Consider the following 15,349-nt stretch of genomic DNA (forward strand, 5'->3'; position numbering starts at 1 on the left):
CGGAAAGGGCCAAAACGCAGAGGGGAGCAGAGTCCGCCCCAATCTGCCCCCGCGCGGGGGCGCTGCTCGCCGCCGCCGCCGCCTCCGCTCCCCCCGGACCTCTCCATGGTGTTCCTCCGCCTCCCGCCTTCTCCCTTGGCTTCCGTCGTTGCCATGGGCGGGCAACTTCCGCTTCCGGCTTTCTAGTTCCGGGTTTTCCGGTGGCGGAGGTGATGGCGGCGGCCTCCTCCTCGGCGGCGGCCGCGGGCTGCCGGGAGGGCCCGGCGGTGGCGGCAGGGGCAGGACCCGGCTGGAGCGACTCCCAGTTCCGTCGTTACTCCTTCGAGACGCGGCCCATCCCGCGGCTCAGCCACAGCGACCCCCGTGCCGAGGAGCTCATCGAGAATGAGGTGCAGTGGGCAGCGCCGGCCCGGCCCGGCCCGGGGGCTGCGGCGGGGCCCACAGGCTTGTTCGCGGCGCGGTGGCTGCCGGCCCTGCCTGTCAGGCCGGGCAGAGCAGGGCCCGCAGAGTACGGGGCTCTCCCGGGTCCCGATGCCGTCCCAGGTGCACTCGCCTCCCCGTCCTGGCTCTGTCCTTCTGGGCTACCGCGCTGTCTGCCGCGGAGCGCCCGCCGTGCCTGCTCCCCGCGCGGCCTCGGTCGTGCCGGTGTCCCGCACTGTTTCTTTTCGGTGCCACAGTGTTGAGTTGTGAAATTTGCAGGAAACGTTTGCTTTAAGTGCTTTGTTGTCCAGACGGAAATCGTGGAAATGTTGTGTAAAGCCATAGGCCCATACTTGTTATTTTCTAAGCGAGAGTGACCCCAGAAGTGAAGGTTGCCTTGCCGTAGCAGCTCCTGTATTGGTTCTGGACAAGCTCAGTCTCGTTGTGGTAGGATTGCTAGTTGTTGTTTTTAAAGAAAGCCTGCGAGAACGGAAGTTGTGGAGGCACAGCTTACAAACACAGCGGCTGTCATTCTTGTTTAGGTTGCCTACCATTGGTAGGTGACGTCCTTTTGTAGTGGTTCTTTTTTTGGTGTAGAAGAGGTGGGGTAATGTAAGCTGTTTGATGGCTGAAGGTTGTCTGCCGGGCCCTCTGAGAAAAGACTGCTGTCTCTGTTTCTGGATTCAGAGTTATCTTTGTGCCAGCATTTGCCTCTTCACGGCCGAGGCTGGAAGTGGCCGGAGAGAATCTACTGTGTCTCCTTGCTACGTGGCAGGACCAAGCAGGCACAGAACTGTTCCCAGCCACTGTTTGTCTAATCTCATGTGCTAGAGATCAGCTGAGTAGATAGTGGAATCTGCCCCATTGCTACCAGGAGCTTGCTATAGGAGCAGGCCACTGCTTTCTTAAAACTTTGTAGTGTGTTTTTCTTGTTTTTCTCCCAAGACCAAGGTATCGGATTACTCTAAATGCCTTTTCCAATTCCACATTTTCAGAGAGGGTTTGTGTGGTTGCAGTAAGGAGTGTGATCATTCTCAAGTTCAGGAGGTCCTTGAATCAACAACCTTCCTGTTTCTCTCCAGGAGCCGGTGGTGCTGACAGATACGAATCTGGTTTATCCTGCGCTGAAATGGGACCTGGACTACCTCCAGGAAAACATTGGCAATGGGGACTTCTCAGTGTATAGTGCCAGCACACACAAGTTTTTGTACTATGATGAGAAGAAGATGGCCAATTTTAAGAACTTCAAACCCAAGTCGAGCAGGGAAGAGATGAAGTTTGCTGAGTTTGTGGACAGACTCAAAGAAATACAACAAAAAGGGAGCGCTGAGAGGTAAGTGCTATGTGGAGATTTCTTTGTTTCTGCAGGTCTAAGTAGGGGGTAAGTTTCTCTTCAGTGAGGGGTGATGATTAAAACCTCTCAAACTTTTGTTTGTTTGTTTTTTTTTTTTAATAGCACTGCTTTTCCTGCAGGGCTGCTAGCTGACAGCAGCCTTGTTACCTGATTAAAAAAGTCGTACCATTAGTTAATCAAACTGTTCACATTGTCTGCAGATATTTATTTTTTTTCCCCTCAGTCCGAGGCAGGATTTGCATAGAGAAAGCCTTTAGCTTCACTTCATTTTGGCAGACTGTGGTATTGGCAGAGGAGCTCGGTTATCTGATGAAAAGGTACAGGCTATGGCACTCAGCCTTTTTTCCAGAATACCAAGGCAGCTGGTGCTAACCCTCGTTCAGAAAGATGAGAAAAGATCACAGACATGCAGTGTATTTGTTGGTGGTGATGGCCTATGCACTAACAGAGCTGTAAGTTACCGAGAGGAGCTTCACGTTTATACAGAACATAACTATTAGCAACTGTACTTAAACCCTCAGTTAACTTTGTCAGTCACCAGCCCTCTGAAAGGATTTACAGATGCTTAATTGTGTCTTAACTGGAAGCAGCTCTGTGTCCATGTACACTTCTTGTCTGTGCCTTTATCTTCTTTCTCAGTTTTGGGTGTGCTTTTCCAAGAGAGAAGGCAGTCCTTGAGCCTAAAAATGCATTTTCCTTCCAGCATTGTGTACAGTAGTCTGTAATACTGCGATTGTTAATACAGGTGCTTGATTTCTCTGATCCTCTATGTCTAAATGTAAGCGTGGCTTCAAAGTTACTTGAAACTGAAATGGGCTGGGTTTCCTGAGCCCCTTTTTGCCCTCATGCACTTACAGTAGAAGAGGTAACTGTTATCGCAGATAAGTGGTGGCATTTATCTGGGGATTATTCATGTGTGTGTTTGGTGATGGCCAGCCTGTTTACAGTTTCCTCCTCCTGCACTGCAAGGGGCTTGTTCTTGCTCTAAAATTCTCTTTTTCTCTTGTGATTGTTCAAGCAGAACTGAGTTCAGTTCCCTTCTGTACCAGAAAATCTTTCAGCAAAGTTTGGGGACTTTTTGAAACTGTTTCCTTCCACAGGTGTTTATGGTGTGTAGTGATAGAACAGAATCTGTAGGAGTTATGTCTCGTTGTTTTGAAATCTCTCTGAAGAGATGCAGAGATATGTCTTTATGTTCATGACAAAGCTTAATACTTGATTTCTGCTTGTCTCTGGGAAAACACAGGCTATATCTGCAACAAACCCTGAATGACACAGTTGGAAGGAAGATTGTGGTGGATTTCCTTGGCTTCAACTGGAACTGGATTAACAAGCAGCAAGGGAAACGTGGCTGGGGTCAACTGACTTCTAACTTGCTTCTTATTGGTATGGAAGGTAAGCAGTTTCCTCTAACTGGAGGAGAAGGGAAGAAGATTTGTTCAGCAGTATTTCAGTTCCAGAAGGTCTTTCAGATGGATTTTCCACTGGTTTCTAAGTGTTCTTCAGAGCAGACAGTTTAAAGCTTTGGGTTGGGAGGGGACTGTTGGCACGACTTAACTTGGGTTATGGAGCGGAAACAACCAGAGGAATAGCCTGTGTTTCCCCAGAGAGGTACTGTGAATGCCTGGATGTAATCTGCTCGTGGAAAGGCACTGCGTGGTGCCGGTAGGGATGTGTTTTCAGTAATTGCTAATCATATTCTGAGACGTGTTTATTGTTTGAATGCTTCAGATGCTGTAGATTTAAAATGCTCGGAGTCTGCAGGTTAGAAATGCAAAAGGGTTTGCAAGTTGAGCAAAGTGAGTCTTCTGGGCTTCTATTAGCATACCCAATGTCTACCTAGGAGGAAATGTTGATTATTCGGTGAGGCATTTGTTCTTATTTGAGCTGGTACACTGTGGAGAGGAATTCTCTTTCAGTTAAGAGCTGAATTTCTCCTTGGGGGGTTAGAGGGCACTGGAGAACTTGAAGATGGATAAATCCTAAAAATATCTGGATAGAGTGGAATTCCAAATCCCTGTGGAGATTTGGATTGTGGGCTGGTGCCTTAGAAAACAGAGGTACTACTATGCTGTTAACAAGGAGAGCATTGTAGTAGAAAGTAATCTCGATAACTGAGCAAGGAACATCCACAGTTTTGTGAAGTGAAATGGCCTATAATCAATGTGGCTATCACATCTAATTATAATTGTCCAGTTATAATTACTCAGCAATTCATGGTTGTTCAGTTCTGACAGCACATGTTTTTTCCCCTTTACAACAAGTCATACTCACAGTAGTTTGTCTTTGCCACTTGTCTTACTAGCTGAGAGAAGAGAACTTCACATAAAAGCACTGCACCAACACTTCTCTACAGATGATAATATGATCACTAAAGTCCTATTATTAACAAGTTATATGCAAGAACCAAGGAATTGTCTTGAACCAGCATGTGCTAGAAAAAAGAGTGTCTTTACAGGAGCATGTGATTGTGTGATATATTTAGTGAAGCTGTGGGGTTAACAGTTATCTTAATGCTCTTTAGTGAAAATGTATAAAGAGCAAGCTAAAAGAGTTATATCTGAGTTGGCAAACAGCCTGGAAAACGTAGTTGTGAGGGGTACAAAATGCCCCACTGTGTTTAAAGATTTGGTTAAATTTAAGATCTAGTGGTGACAGTTAAGTTTCAGAACTCTTCAGATGGAGGAGGTGCTATTGGGAGCCCCAATGACAGAGAGACTTGTTTACTTGTTGTCTTGCAAAACTACTAGGACTTTTTTCAGAATCAGACTGTTAGACTCCTTTTCTCTAGACTAATAATTTTTGAAAGTCCATTTCACAACTTGTCGTCTAAACAGAGTATTTTATGAAAAAGCTTGCCATCAACTTTCACCATCTGCTGTTCATGGAAACAAGCTGGAAATCCTAATCTTATAGAGCACAAGTTGCTGAACTTGGATTGAGAATGGAAATTAAGTGGAGTAGCAACTGCTTAATAAAGGCTGACTGATAGTGTGATCAGTTTCTGATATTACTGTGGTCATTTTCCTTGTTTAGTTTTCTGAATATGTGGGAGTGTGTTTACTGTCTTTAGCAAAGGATGTAACTTGCTTCCATCTTTCATACCCTGTACGTGACAGTATCTATGATCTTTTCAATCTCTGTAGGGAATGTGACACCAGCTCATTACGATGAGCAGCAGAACTTCTTTGCTCAGATTAAAGGTTACAAGAGATGTATCCTGTTCCCTCCTGATCAGTTTGAATGCCTCTACCCTTATCCTGTGCACCATCCGTGCGACAGACAGAGCCAGGTGAGAGTAGCAGATCTGTTCTCTGCACCATGCCAAAAAAGGGCGATTGTGAGGATGCTAGGTGGGAGGAAGCCACACCACTTGCTGATCTTTTGTAAAACCTATGTTCAGATCTGTTAACTAGTGAGTGCACTGAGAACAGATGGAAGGACTGATGATGTTTCTGTGTCTGGTCCTGACTTGCAAGTGCTAGGGCTATAAACATTTCCTTACTGATAGCACAACTGGGCTGCACTTGCTACCTTCTCTGTTCTGTTTCATTGATCACTTGGTCAGACTCAGATTTACTCAGAGACAAATGTCAGGACTCCTGTCGAGGTTGGTGGTACTTCGGGGGTACTGCAACGTCTCGCAATGGAGTTAAGACAATAATGGGAATGTAAGAGTCATATAGGGAAGATTAGGCTGAGTTGATACTGAGAGCCAATAATGAGGACTGTCGTTGCAGGAAGTTCCTCTGAGTTTCTTAATCTTTGCTTCTATTAGGTGGACTTTGACAATCCTGACTATGAGAAGTTTCCGAACTTCCAGAGCGTGGTTGGCTATGAGACGGTGGTGGGTCCAGGGGATGTGCTCTACATACCTATGTACTGGTAAGAAGGATGGCAGGACTGCACAGTGACCAGCAAACAGGTTTAAAAGGTCTTCTGCTTAAAGTGTTCGGTTGGCTTTTAAGAGAATTTTGTTTTGACTTCTCTAGCAACTGTGATTATTTTCTGTGATATCTTGAGCCAATGTGCTTCTGCTTCCTATCTGCTGGATGGGAGTGGTAATTCCCCCTGACACCGCGTTATTGTGCGAGTACTCCACTAACGGGTGCAAGAAAAGGTTCTGTACTTAAATAAGGAGAACTTTCCAGTGGTTCTGAGATCTTGGTGATGGAGATATAGGGCAGGGCTTGTCTAGTGCTGTCTGAACTCACCTATCCAAGGTATTTCACTTTAAGCTACAGCAATAGTTTCCTTTCTTTTCTGTGTGGTTTCCATGCAGGTGGCACCACATTGAGTCTCTCCTGAATGGGGGGATTACCATCACTGTGAACTTCTGGTACAAGGTGAGTACAAGCATCTTCCTGTGCAGCTTGCATAGCTCTGTCCCAGAGGATTCGTTTTCAGGTAGAGGTGTATTGGCACATGTTGTCAATATGAGAACTTCATTGCACCAAATCCTTTGCTTTAAAGCTGAAAGCTACTTTCTCCCTTTCAAGCGGTGTATGAAGAACTGGGTGGCTGGGAGAAGGTGGAATAATCTGCCAATTCAGGAAGTATGCAATGAGCTATTTTTGATATTTCAGGGTGCCCCAACCCCCAAGAGAATTGAATATCCATTAAAGGCTCATCAGAAAGTGGCAATAATGAGGAACATTGAGAAGATGTTGGGAGAAGCCTTAGGAAATCCACAAGAGGTACGAAAAATAAGCATATAGTCACTGCTGTTGAAATTGTTATGGCTTAATGCAAAACTCGAGATGCTAACCATTTGGCTGTGCAGGTGTCACAGTGAGGGTAGGAGAAAGCAGAGTTGCTCTGTTGCTGTGAATGGTTCTTCCTGCTGTCTTCAGAAGGTCCTTTGGCTAAAAAAAGGCAAGCTTTTTGAATTACAATTTTGGAGAGGACCACTACAAACAATGGAGTGATTGCTCTCGTATGTGGGGGATGGTGTACTTTGGCTTTGGGCACTGCCAGGAGAGTGTTGCTCTCAATCTCTCCCTTAGCCTTCTGTGCAGAAATGATACCCAGTATTTGCCAAAAAAAACCACCCCTAACAAACTGTTTTACCTGTTGAATCCAAACCTCTTAAGAGAAATCTCTTCTATTAAGTCACGTGCTTCCCTTTTAAAGCACATCTCAGTCATCTCTGAATTCTTTGCAATTTTACCAACCGGTATTTCAAAAAAAGCAGATTGAAGTGCCAAGAGTATGCTTTTGAAGATCTCTTGCTGATCTGAGAGTGGAAATACTGGATGTGAATAGAAATATTCTTGTGGCCTGTAACCCTTACCACCGTGCAGGAACTCCTTTTCAGTGCACTTGTGTGACATCACACCTCTCCCCTGAGATTATCTTACTGCCATAGCATGCTGAACCTCATCCCTCAGTGATCAGGCAGTGCTGGTTGATGGGAGTGGTCTTGACTGAAAACAAAACCTTAGCAAAATTGTCAGTCCCAGCCTTCATTCCAAGTGACCTAAGGACCAGACAGGATACAATGACTAAGAATGTCCCTTCTCTACCCTGCAAAAAAGCAATCCCTGATTGACTTTTTGGGTCTCATGACTATTGGCTCCTTTTAATAGCATCTATTGAGAAATCACAAATCTAGAGTGGGAAGTGAAGAAGTTTCAAACAAATACTGTGGATGCAGTGTTTTGGTGACAAGTAAAGTTGGGTGTTGGCAGAGAACCCTGTTGGCAGTTTTGGTAGGGTATTTGAGGATGTGCTCAAGGGTGCCCCAGTGTTTTATCTAGAAAATACGTTGAAACTGATTCGCTGTACCTTAGGTTCAGTGTGTGTGCTGAGATCCTCTGCCCTGGGCCACCCAGCTCGTAAGATGTTGTGATGCCGAGGGAGCAGGCTCTGCAGCAGCCATTTCTGTGTAACTGCCCTGGCTAACGATCTGTTTTTGCTTTGAACAGGTGGGTCCCTTGTTGAATATGATGATTAAGGGACGGTATGACTAATGCCTGGCTGCCCGGGTGACTGATGTTGGAGCTGCTTTGTTCACAAGCAATGGAAGATACTGAGCGCTAGTATTGCACGCAGCACTTAACAGACTGATGGGTTTCCTGGCCCATCCCTGCCCCACTACAATAAAGGGGGCTACTGGAACTGCAAAACCGTTAGTACCCCACTCATCCTCCACTCTCATCTAACCGAACCTCCCAAGAAAGAGTCTGCACTTACTGGAAGCTGGATTCATGCTCACTAACTTGTTTTTTCTCCCGCTGCCCTGTTTGCCACGACAAGGAGCATAGCTTCTGGCACTCAGTTGTGTTGCTTCAGGATTTTCAGGCATTTGCAGAAGAGCTTGGAGGAGAACCAGGAGTGATCTTGTTTCCTCAGCCTCATAGGGTTTGGACCTCCTGGCTGCGTTTGTGTGTTGGTGCCTGCAGTGGATATAAGAGGGAAAGTGATGGGTTTGAGAGCCCTCTATTGTTCGAGGTCTGTCCATGATTAACTGGCACCTTTTTGTATAACGGAAACGAACACGTGAGATGGCCCGTGTGTGATGAGCAACTGGACAAGTGATCCAATTTCTTCAACTTACGACATCTATGCTTTGGACTTAGCACAGGGTAGAGATCAGAGTGAATTCATCTAGTGTGTGAGCGCCAAATCCTATGCTCTCCAAATAACGTCTGTGTTGTAGGAGTCTAGATAAACTTCCTTTCTGACAGCTTTGTCTGGGGAGTGAAGGCTTCTCTCCCGCTCTTCAGAAGCTGCAGTGTGGTTAAACTTTTTATGTAGTGTTATGAAGGGAGATGCATAAATTCCAGGGCACTCCGCTAGTCTTGAATGATTAAGCCACGTTTTTAAATAAAATTCCCTAGACTGTCAGAATGCAGTGTCAGATAGGTACAGAGCCTCCCTTCTCCCCACCAGGGGTGCTGGCTCCTCGGACTAACATGGGAAAGTGCCCTTTTTACTGAAACTGCAAGAACTCAAGTGTGTGTGGCTGCGCACAAGTGCGCATGTTTGTGTGATGTTGTGTGGCTCCTGTCCGTCAGTTAAATCCATGCTAGTGTGTGGTTCCCTTCCTTGTACGGTCATGTGACAGAGGTTAGGGCTTTCTGTTTAAATGTGGTTAAGTTGTCTTGATCCTTTTTGTGTTCTGGGACTTGACATGGCAGGCTGGGAAGTGACAAGACTGGGACACAGGAACCAGACAAACCCCTGTTTAAAAATCCTCAGCAATCACCCCGAAAAATCATTTTCCTTTCCTTCTCCTCCACTTCCATGCAAAAGCCTTAGGCTCATATGGAGGCTGGCTTTTTGTTCCCTGAGGTGTGCTGCACTGCTGTCCCTGGTTTGGGGGGTACTGCAAAGGTCTTGTATATTTGATGCGGTTGTGATTGATCCCAAAAGCTAGACATGGGAGAAGCTGTTTTATAGCCCATATATCTCATCCCAGAGAATAGTGGGGAATTTGTTCTTTTGAGATTTGCCAGTGTTTTCCCTGTTGTTCTGTGGGGCTTGTTCTGATGGGGGATTCTGATAAAAGTGTTTGGACCGTGCTGCTCAAGAAGCGCTCCATCTTTAGCCTCAGGTCCCATCTTCTGCACCACTTGCAGTAAGCTCATCTTGCACAAAGGTGAAAGGCTTCTCAAACAGGAGGTCCCAGGGGCTAGTTTTCTGGCTGCTTTATAGGTCAGAACAAATGAAGTGTAATTGGCAGCTGCAGGGTCCTTGTTTAAAAAAATATGTGTCACTGAGTAGTCCTGACTGCCGTGTTACTTGTTGCAGACTCTCCAGAGCTGGGGTTAGATCCAGACAAAGGTCGCTCAGCTGGATACTTATAATGCTCAGCCTTTGGGCAGGTGGGGAAAAAGGCTAAGCTGCTGACTAGCCAAAAGCAAGGCCTTCCCAGGAATCCTGGGCACATGCCCTTGGTTGAAAGATGCTCGAATGAAATCCCATCTCAGTGCTATTTATTCAGCACACAGTAGCCTTCAGTACTACTTGTTATACACCATAAACTCTTGAAGCTCAAGCTGGGAGTTCATATCCTATGTGGAGAGAGATAATGGTACTTACAGAAATTTAGGATCCTTTTTTTTTTTTTTCTTTATTTGCCAAAGGTCTAACTTTTAAAGTGTCTGAACAGGTTTTGCTGCACTTGACTTTGTGAAAGCTCATTTACAATGCACTGATGGACTGACTCCCACCCCCCCCCTTCCCTTTTCACCTTGTGCTTTCAATGCCTCTTGCCATGGTATTGGGAAGCTGTGTGTGTTCTCTGCTAGGGGTGTGTGTGTGCAGGGGGTGGGGTGTGACAAACACATGGTACCTTCTGAAGTGTAGTTCTTAAATACAACCAATGTTGGAACAACAGACCTGTGTGGCTTTTATTTTGTGAGTGGCTGTACAGGAGAGGTGCCTAAGATGTGTGTATAAAGCTAACTTTCAGTCTTTCTAATAACCACTTGTGTTCTTCACTGGTGAAAGCTGCTGGTCTACAGAACTGCCTTCAGAACAGGAATACCAACTGCATTATTGTATGTCTTGGCAACTTTATCCCCATACTACTTCTGTAAGCCTGAAAGGAAAGCTGGGAACAAGATGGTATCCTTGAACCCTGTCAACAACAAGTGTAGGTGGGGAGGGACCAGATTGCCCTCTCTGCTGACCTGAATGCTGTCACCATGCTCTGGTCACTGATGGGGTGATGGAGCAAACTACACTATTTGGTCTAATGAGATCTGTCAGTTGCTTTGGTATATCCTTTGGGATATCTTGTCCTCCATTTGGTCCTTTATCCAATTCATACTTTGGTCAAGGAGATTTTGAGGGGAGGCTTCCTCTATGTACCTCTGCTGTATGTTAGCAACCTTGGGTGCTGGAGTCCTCTCTACCTAATAAAGACACAGGTTATTTTATCATAATAAGTCTACAGCGGTCTTGTCATCTAACCATCGGTGAAACGTTGGCTGAATCTGAACAGATTTCTAATGTGTAGTAAAATGGGGAAGAGTTGAATAGAGATTAGGGATGTTGGAGGTGGTGGTGGCAGAGCAAAAGACAGCTGTCTGAGCCTGGGGTATGACAGTTGGCGTTCTCACACCCTTCAGGGACAGGGTGAATGCGGAGGGTGTAGGAAAGACAAGTGGATAAAGTCTTCTGTGACCATGGGTGTTGACCCTTCCCTGCTGTGCCTGCTGGGCTCATCATCTCTGAACACGCCCTTTCTTCTGTTCCACTGAATTTAGCAGTCTCTTACGTCTGATCTGTCTGTTGTGCACATGGCTCTTGGGTAACATGCACGGCTGGCACCACAAGGCTCAGAAATGTCTCAGGCTGTGCAGAGAAGCTGAGGAAACTGAGGGATGAGAACTGTCGTTTGAAAACCGGATTGGACTCACAAGATTTTTCACTTGTACTTTTGGTCTTTTTCTTGGTTGTTTTTATTACGTCATAATACCTTTTATACACTTATAATACATTTTAATACCTTTATAATACCTTTTTTGTTTCCCTGATTTCCCTGTTCCTTGAAAAGTGAGATTTTGCTAAGAAGTGACCTTTCTCTTAATCCTTATAGATTATATGGCTGCAGGATCTTTCCTGTGGAAAGAAAAGAGCATGAGTTTTTAAACTGATTCACTGTTTTACCCCCTTGGTGATCAGGGTCAGGCTCAGCTTAGTGATCATCCAGGATATCTGGAGTGATAAAGCAGGTCCAAGGTGAAGCCAGTGGGTCAGGATCAAGGCCAGGGTTGAGAGCTGTGAGACATGGCTGCGGTGCAGGGGCAATCCAACACAGGTGGGGGTGAAGGGGAAGACCCTCAGCATCAAAGCAGCTCTTGAGGGAAAGAGGGGCAGGCTGGGGCCAAGACTGCTGCTGCTTTTCTTTGCAACAGTTCCTACAATGAGAAAGCTGACCTTGAGCACAGCCAGCTGCTCTTTAAAGTCCTAGAATGGAGATGGTGCACTTGGGGTCTTCACAATCTTTTGGAAGGCGTCTGTGTTGATACATGGTCAGCCCATGCTGCTGTCTCAGCCCTGGAAGCAGCACAGCAACTGCAACAGGGGGTACTGCCTTTGCACGTGTGATTTTTTTTTTTTTTTTTTTTTTAAAGCACTTTTCTCTAAGCCTCTCGTGCCACATGTGTGTGAGGAGCTTCCTTGCACTCTGGTTTATGGTCTTCATCTTCCATGCCTGTTTTGGAGACGGCACCTCTCCCATCAATGTCCTGGCAAGTCCTGAAGTCGCCTTCTTCCCTGGGTGCTTTTCTGCATTGGTGCTGCCTAGAAGGGAAGGGGAAAAGATGCTGTTACTGTGACAAACACATGCAAAGTAAGTTCTAATTACTGCCTTGCAAAGTCAAATATTTGTTGCAAGCAGAGGACTAATTGTGGGGGGAGGGAGCGGAAGTCGAGGCTCTTGGAGTGTAAGTGGAACAGATGCCTGGACGCCTTGGGGAAACGCAGCTTTCCTCTACAAATCAGAGCTTTAAATTACAAGGCTTTTACCAACGAGAACAGTTGTGGGAAGTCGTCTGCTCTCATTTGCGTAATGGCTTCTGTCACTGGTGATTAGACACAGGATGAAGGAAAAGAAATTTGACAATTAGGAATGAGTGATCATTAATCAGAATCTTTGTTAGAAGGAGGGAAGGGGGGGAGAATATCCCGCAAACAATGGAGGCAGCCACTAGAGCCACAGTGAAGTTCCATGAGATGTATAACTCTGAGTGCTAGCATTGCTCTACAGAGCCCCTTCCACCTAGGTATGGAGCAGCAGTGAGGGTCTTGGCTGGGTTGGAAAGCTTGTGGAGGAAGGCAGCTAGGCAAGGTCATTCCTGTGCTGTTTAGTGATTCTCAGCTATGTGCTTAGTAAGGGAGAGAGCACATCCTGGAGCCCTCTCCTTGCCCCATCAACACCTTGCACTTCCTTCTCGGTGCCTGGCTGCAAACTGCCGGCAAAAAACACAGAAAAAACTTGAATTTTTGCAGTCTCCTTTCCCTACACCTTGCATGCAGCCTTGCAGTTGCTGGTGCAGAGGAGAGCAGGCATGGGCCTTGACTGGCATGCAGAAAGATTAGGATGAGCAACGTGAAAGCAGTTCCAGGCTCTTTTCCTGATAATGTCATTTCCTACAAGAGCAAGGAGGAACCTGGTGGGCTGCATGACAGGTAAAGAAAAGGTGGAAGTTGTAACTTCTCTGTCTGTCATTTGCTGGCTTAGCTTATCATCCAGCCATGCACAGTATTTGCGTCTACTTGGGTTTTGTGGGTTTTGATCAAGTTATTGGTACACATGAAATCTATGTTACCTGTTTTTCCTACAGCTGTCTTTCAAAGTCCTGTCAGGTTAAACATTTTGGTATAGTTTATGTGAAGAGGCACTGCCTCCGCTTAGATCAACAGCTATAACTGGGGAGGGGGGATGACAGACCATTTGTGGGGCATATAATGTTGGTTGGTTTGTCTCAAGACTTAATCTTACTGGATTCATTGATTTCAGTGACTATTCCTGTCTTTGCAAGGCTGGGTCATTCACTTGAGGCAGAGGTCTCCATCAGGGTGATTATTCTTTCTGTGACTGGAAATGATAGCAGATACCTCCAAAGGGGAGAGATGAAGCCATGTTGCCTCATTCCCAGCTGACTTTGAGCTCAGACAAATGATAACAGCTTTGATTTTCAGCCTCTTCCCATGGCTAGCATTGTTCACCACAGGAACTCAAAATGAAAGCAAAACCAGCAGATCTTAGGACAGGATCTAGTAGGGCTTTTCATCTAGTGCTCATCATGGGAGAAGTTAGGAGAATTGTTGGACACATTGCTCAGGGTGGAGAGATGTGTCAGGTAGTGACTTACCTCTGCTTAAACACATGAGGGGAGGGCTGCTTCTCATTCACAGCAACATTTTAAATGCATGTTTACATTTGGAGGAGTGCACCTCATGGTTTTTGTAAGGCAGCTTGTGATGATGTGGGATTGCTGTTGGAATTCACCTCATAAACTTGCAGTAAACCTTGAGAAAGCCCAGACTGATATGGCAGGGTATCGCTCTTGCTGTAGGAAATGTCACTGTACTGGATGGCAGGAGCCACAGGTGTGACTTTCATCTCAGAGTTTGTTTTGTTTTTTTCCTGAATAGTCAGGATTCACCACTGAATGGGGAAGACCTTTGGATGTGACTTGAAACCTCTTGGGAAGCCACAAAGGGAGGAGAGTGTATGCTCTCCAGTGTGTAGGTAATCTGTGCTATGAGATCTGCTTCACTCTGTGCTCCATGAGCTGCTTAAGCACTGCTGGCCTCATACAGTGAGCTGTGTGAGGGCTCTAGCTGAGCTGAAAGCAGCTGAAGGGGTGAAGTGAAATCATTTGCTTCTGTAAACGGACAGTCCCTGTGCCCACAGAGAGGGCACAAGGGGTTATAACAGCGGTTATAACAGGGGTAGTTTCTGTGGGAGAGTCTAGCACCACAGGCGATGGACTGATTCTGCTCCAAGTCCCTCAACCAGCACCTCTGACAGTCTCTCAGAAGCTGCTCATATCCATCTGGATTCCACTGGGGTAAAATGCTTCTGGCAGCAAAGAATTCTGGTGCTGGTGGGTATTTAGGTCAAATGCCAGCCACTGCAGGCTGTGGAGCTGGAGGGTATGGGCGATAAGGCCTTGCTTGGCATTTGAGGTAATAAGCTTCTGATCTGTCAGCTCACTTGAACTGCAGGGATTTGTAGAGCTGGGGAGTTGCAGGGCCATGTTACTTGGGCTGTCAGGTCTGACACTGCTCTAGCAGAGCAGACCTTAGTGCTCTTTGAGCCTGTGTTTGGGGGCAGTGCAAACCTGGGGAGTGAGCAGGGGTGGGACTCTCCAAGTGGAGTTCAGGGCTCTGAAGGACCTATTCATCTGCCACCAGTTCACTCCAAGCACAGCCTGGGGCCCCTTGCTTCCACCTCCTCCCCAGCATAGAGGCAATCCTCCATCTCCTGATTTTGCTGTTTGTTTATAGCTCTCCCCATCACATCTGTCTTTCTCTCCTCCTTTCTCCCCTTCCTTTTCCCTCCCTCTCCCTCCTCCCCCTCATTCCCTGTAAGCAATTAATCATTTTGACAGGCTCTGCGATGGCCTTTATTTCCTTGAGGCGGCCAAGAAATGTCTGTGAGCACCTTCTCTGACGCCCCTCGTGTTCTTTCACCAATCGGATCAGCCACTTCACTTGGAGTGACACCACCAGAAATGTGGGGAGGGGAGCAGGGGGGGAAACTCCAGCAGAGCCAGCTGGGAAATGGGCAGTAGAGCAGCATCCAGTTGGGGTGCCATGTGGGCCCCCATTAGCTGTGATGAATATGTCATTTCACTATGGCTTGAATGTGTCATACTTTGCTCTCTCCCTGTCCCCAGGCTCCACTTCAAATCTTGGTTTCAGTGCAAAGGCAGTCGGGAAGAAATCAGGCTGCTCAGAAAAATATCAGCCTCCAACAGAGTGGCTGGAGGGAAAAGCTGTTGGAGAAGAAAGAATAGCAGGCTGGGATCATCAAGGGAAAAAGAATGGGGATGATTTTGCAGATGGATGTGGAAGCTTTCCTGGGAAACTTCCGTTTGTCTTGTGCAA

The 15,349-nt window shown here is 46.4% G+C and overlaps 1 protein-coding gene across 1 annotated transcript; it reads left to right on the forward strand.

Moving 5' to 3' along the window:
• Positions 1-212: 212 nt before the first annotated feature.
• HIF1AN (hypoxia inducible factor 1 subunit alpha inhibitor) lies at positions 213-10,117 on the forward strand. The gene is made up of 8 exons (XM_086466487.1): positions 213-389; positions 1,503-1,753; positions 3,021-3,169; positions 4,921-5,066; positions 5,553-5,659; positions 6,057-6,120; positions 6,361-6,471; positions 7,702-10,117. The coding sequence occupies exons 1-8, from the start codon at positions 213-215 to the stop codon at positions 7,744-7,746; spliced, it is 1,050 nt and encodes a 349-aa protein (XP_086322613.1). The 3' UTR covers positions 7,747-10,117.
• The last annotated feature ends 5,232 nt before the right edge of the window (positions 10,118-15,349 follow it).

This window comes from Leptosomus discolor, chromosome 6 (assembly GCF_034619465.1).
Source record: "Leptosomus discolor isolate bLepDis1 chromosome 6, bLepDis1.hap2, whole genome shotgun sequence".
Lineage (NCBI taxonomy): Eukaryota > Metazoa > Chordata > Aves > Leptosomiformes > Leptosomidae > Leptosomus > Leptosomus discolor.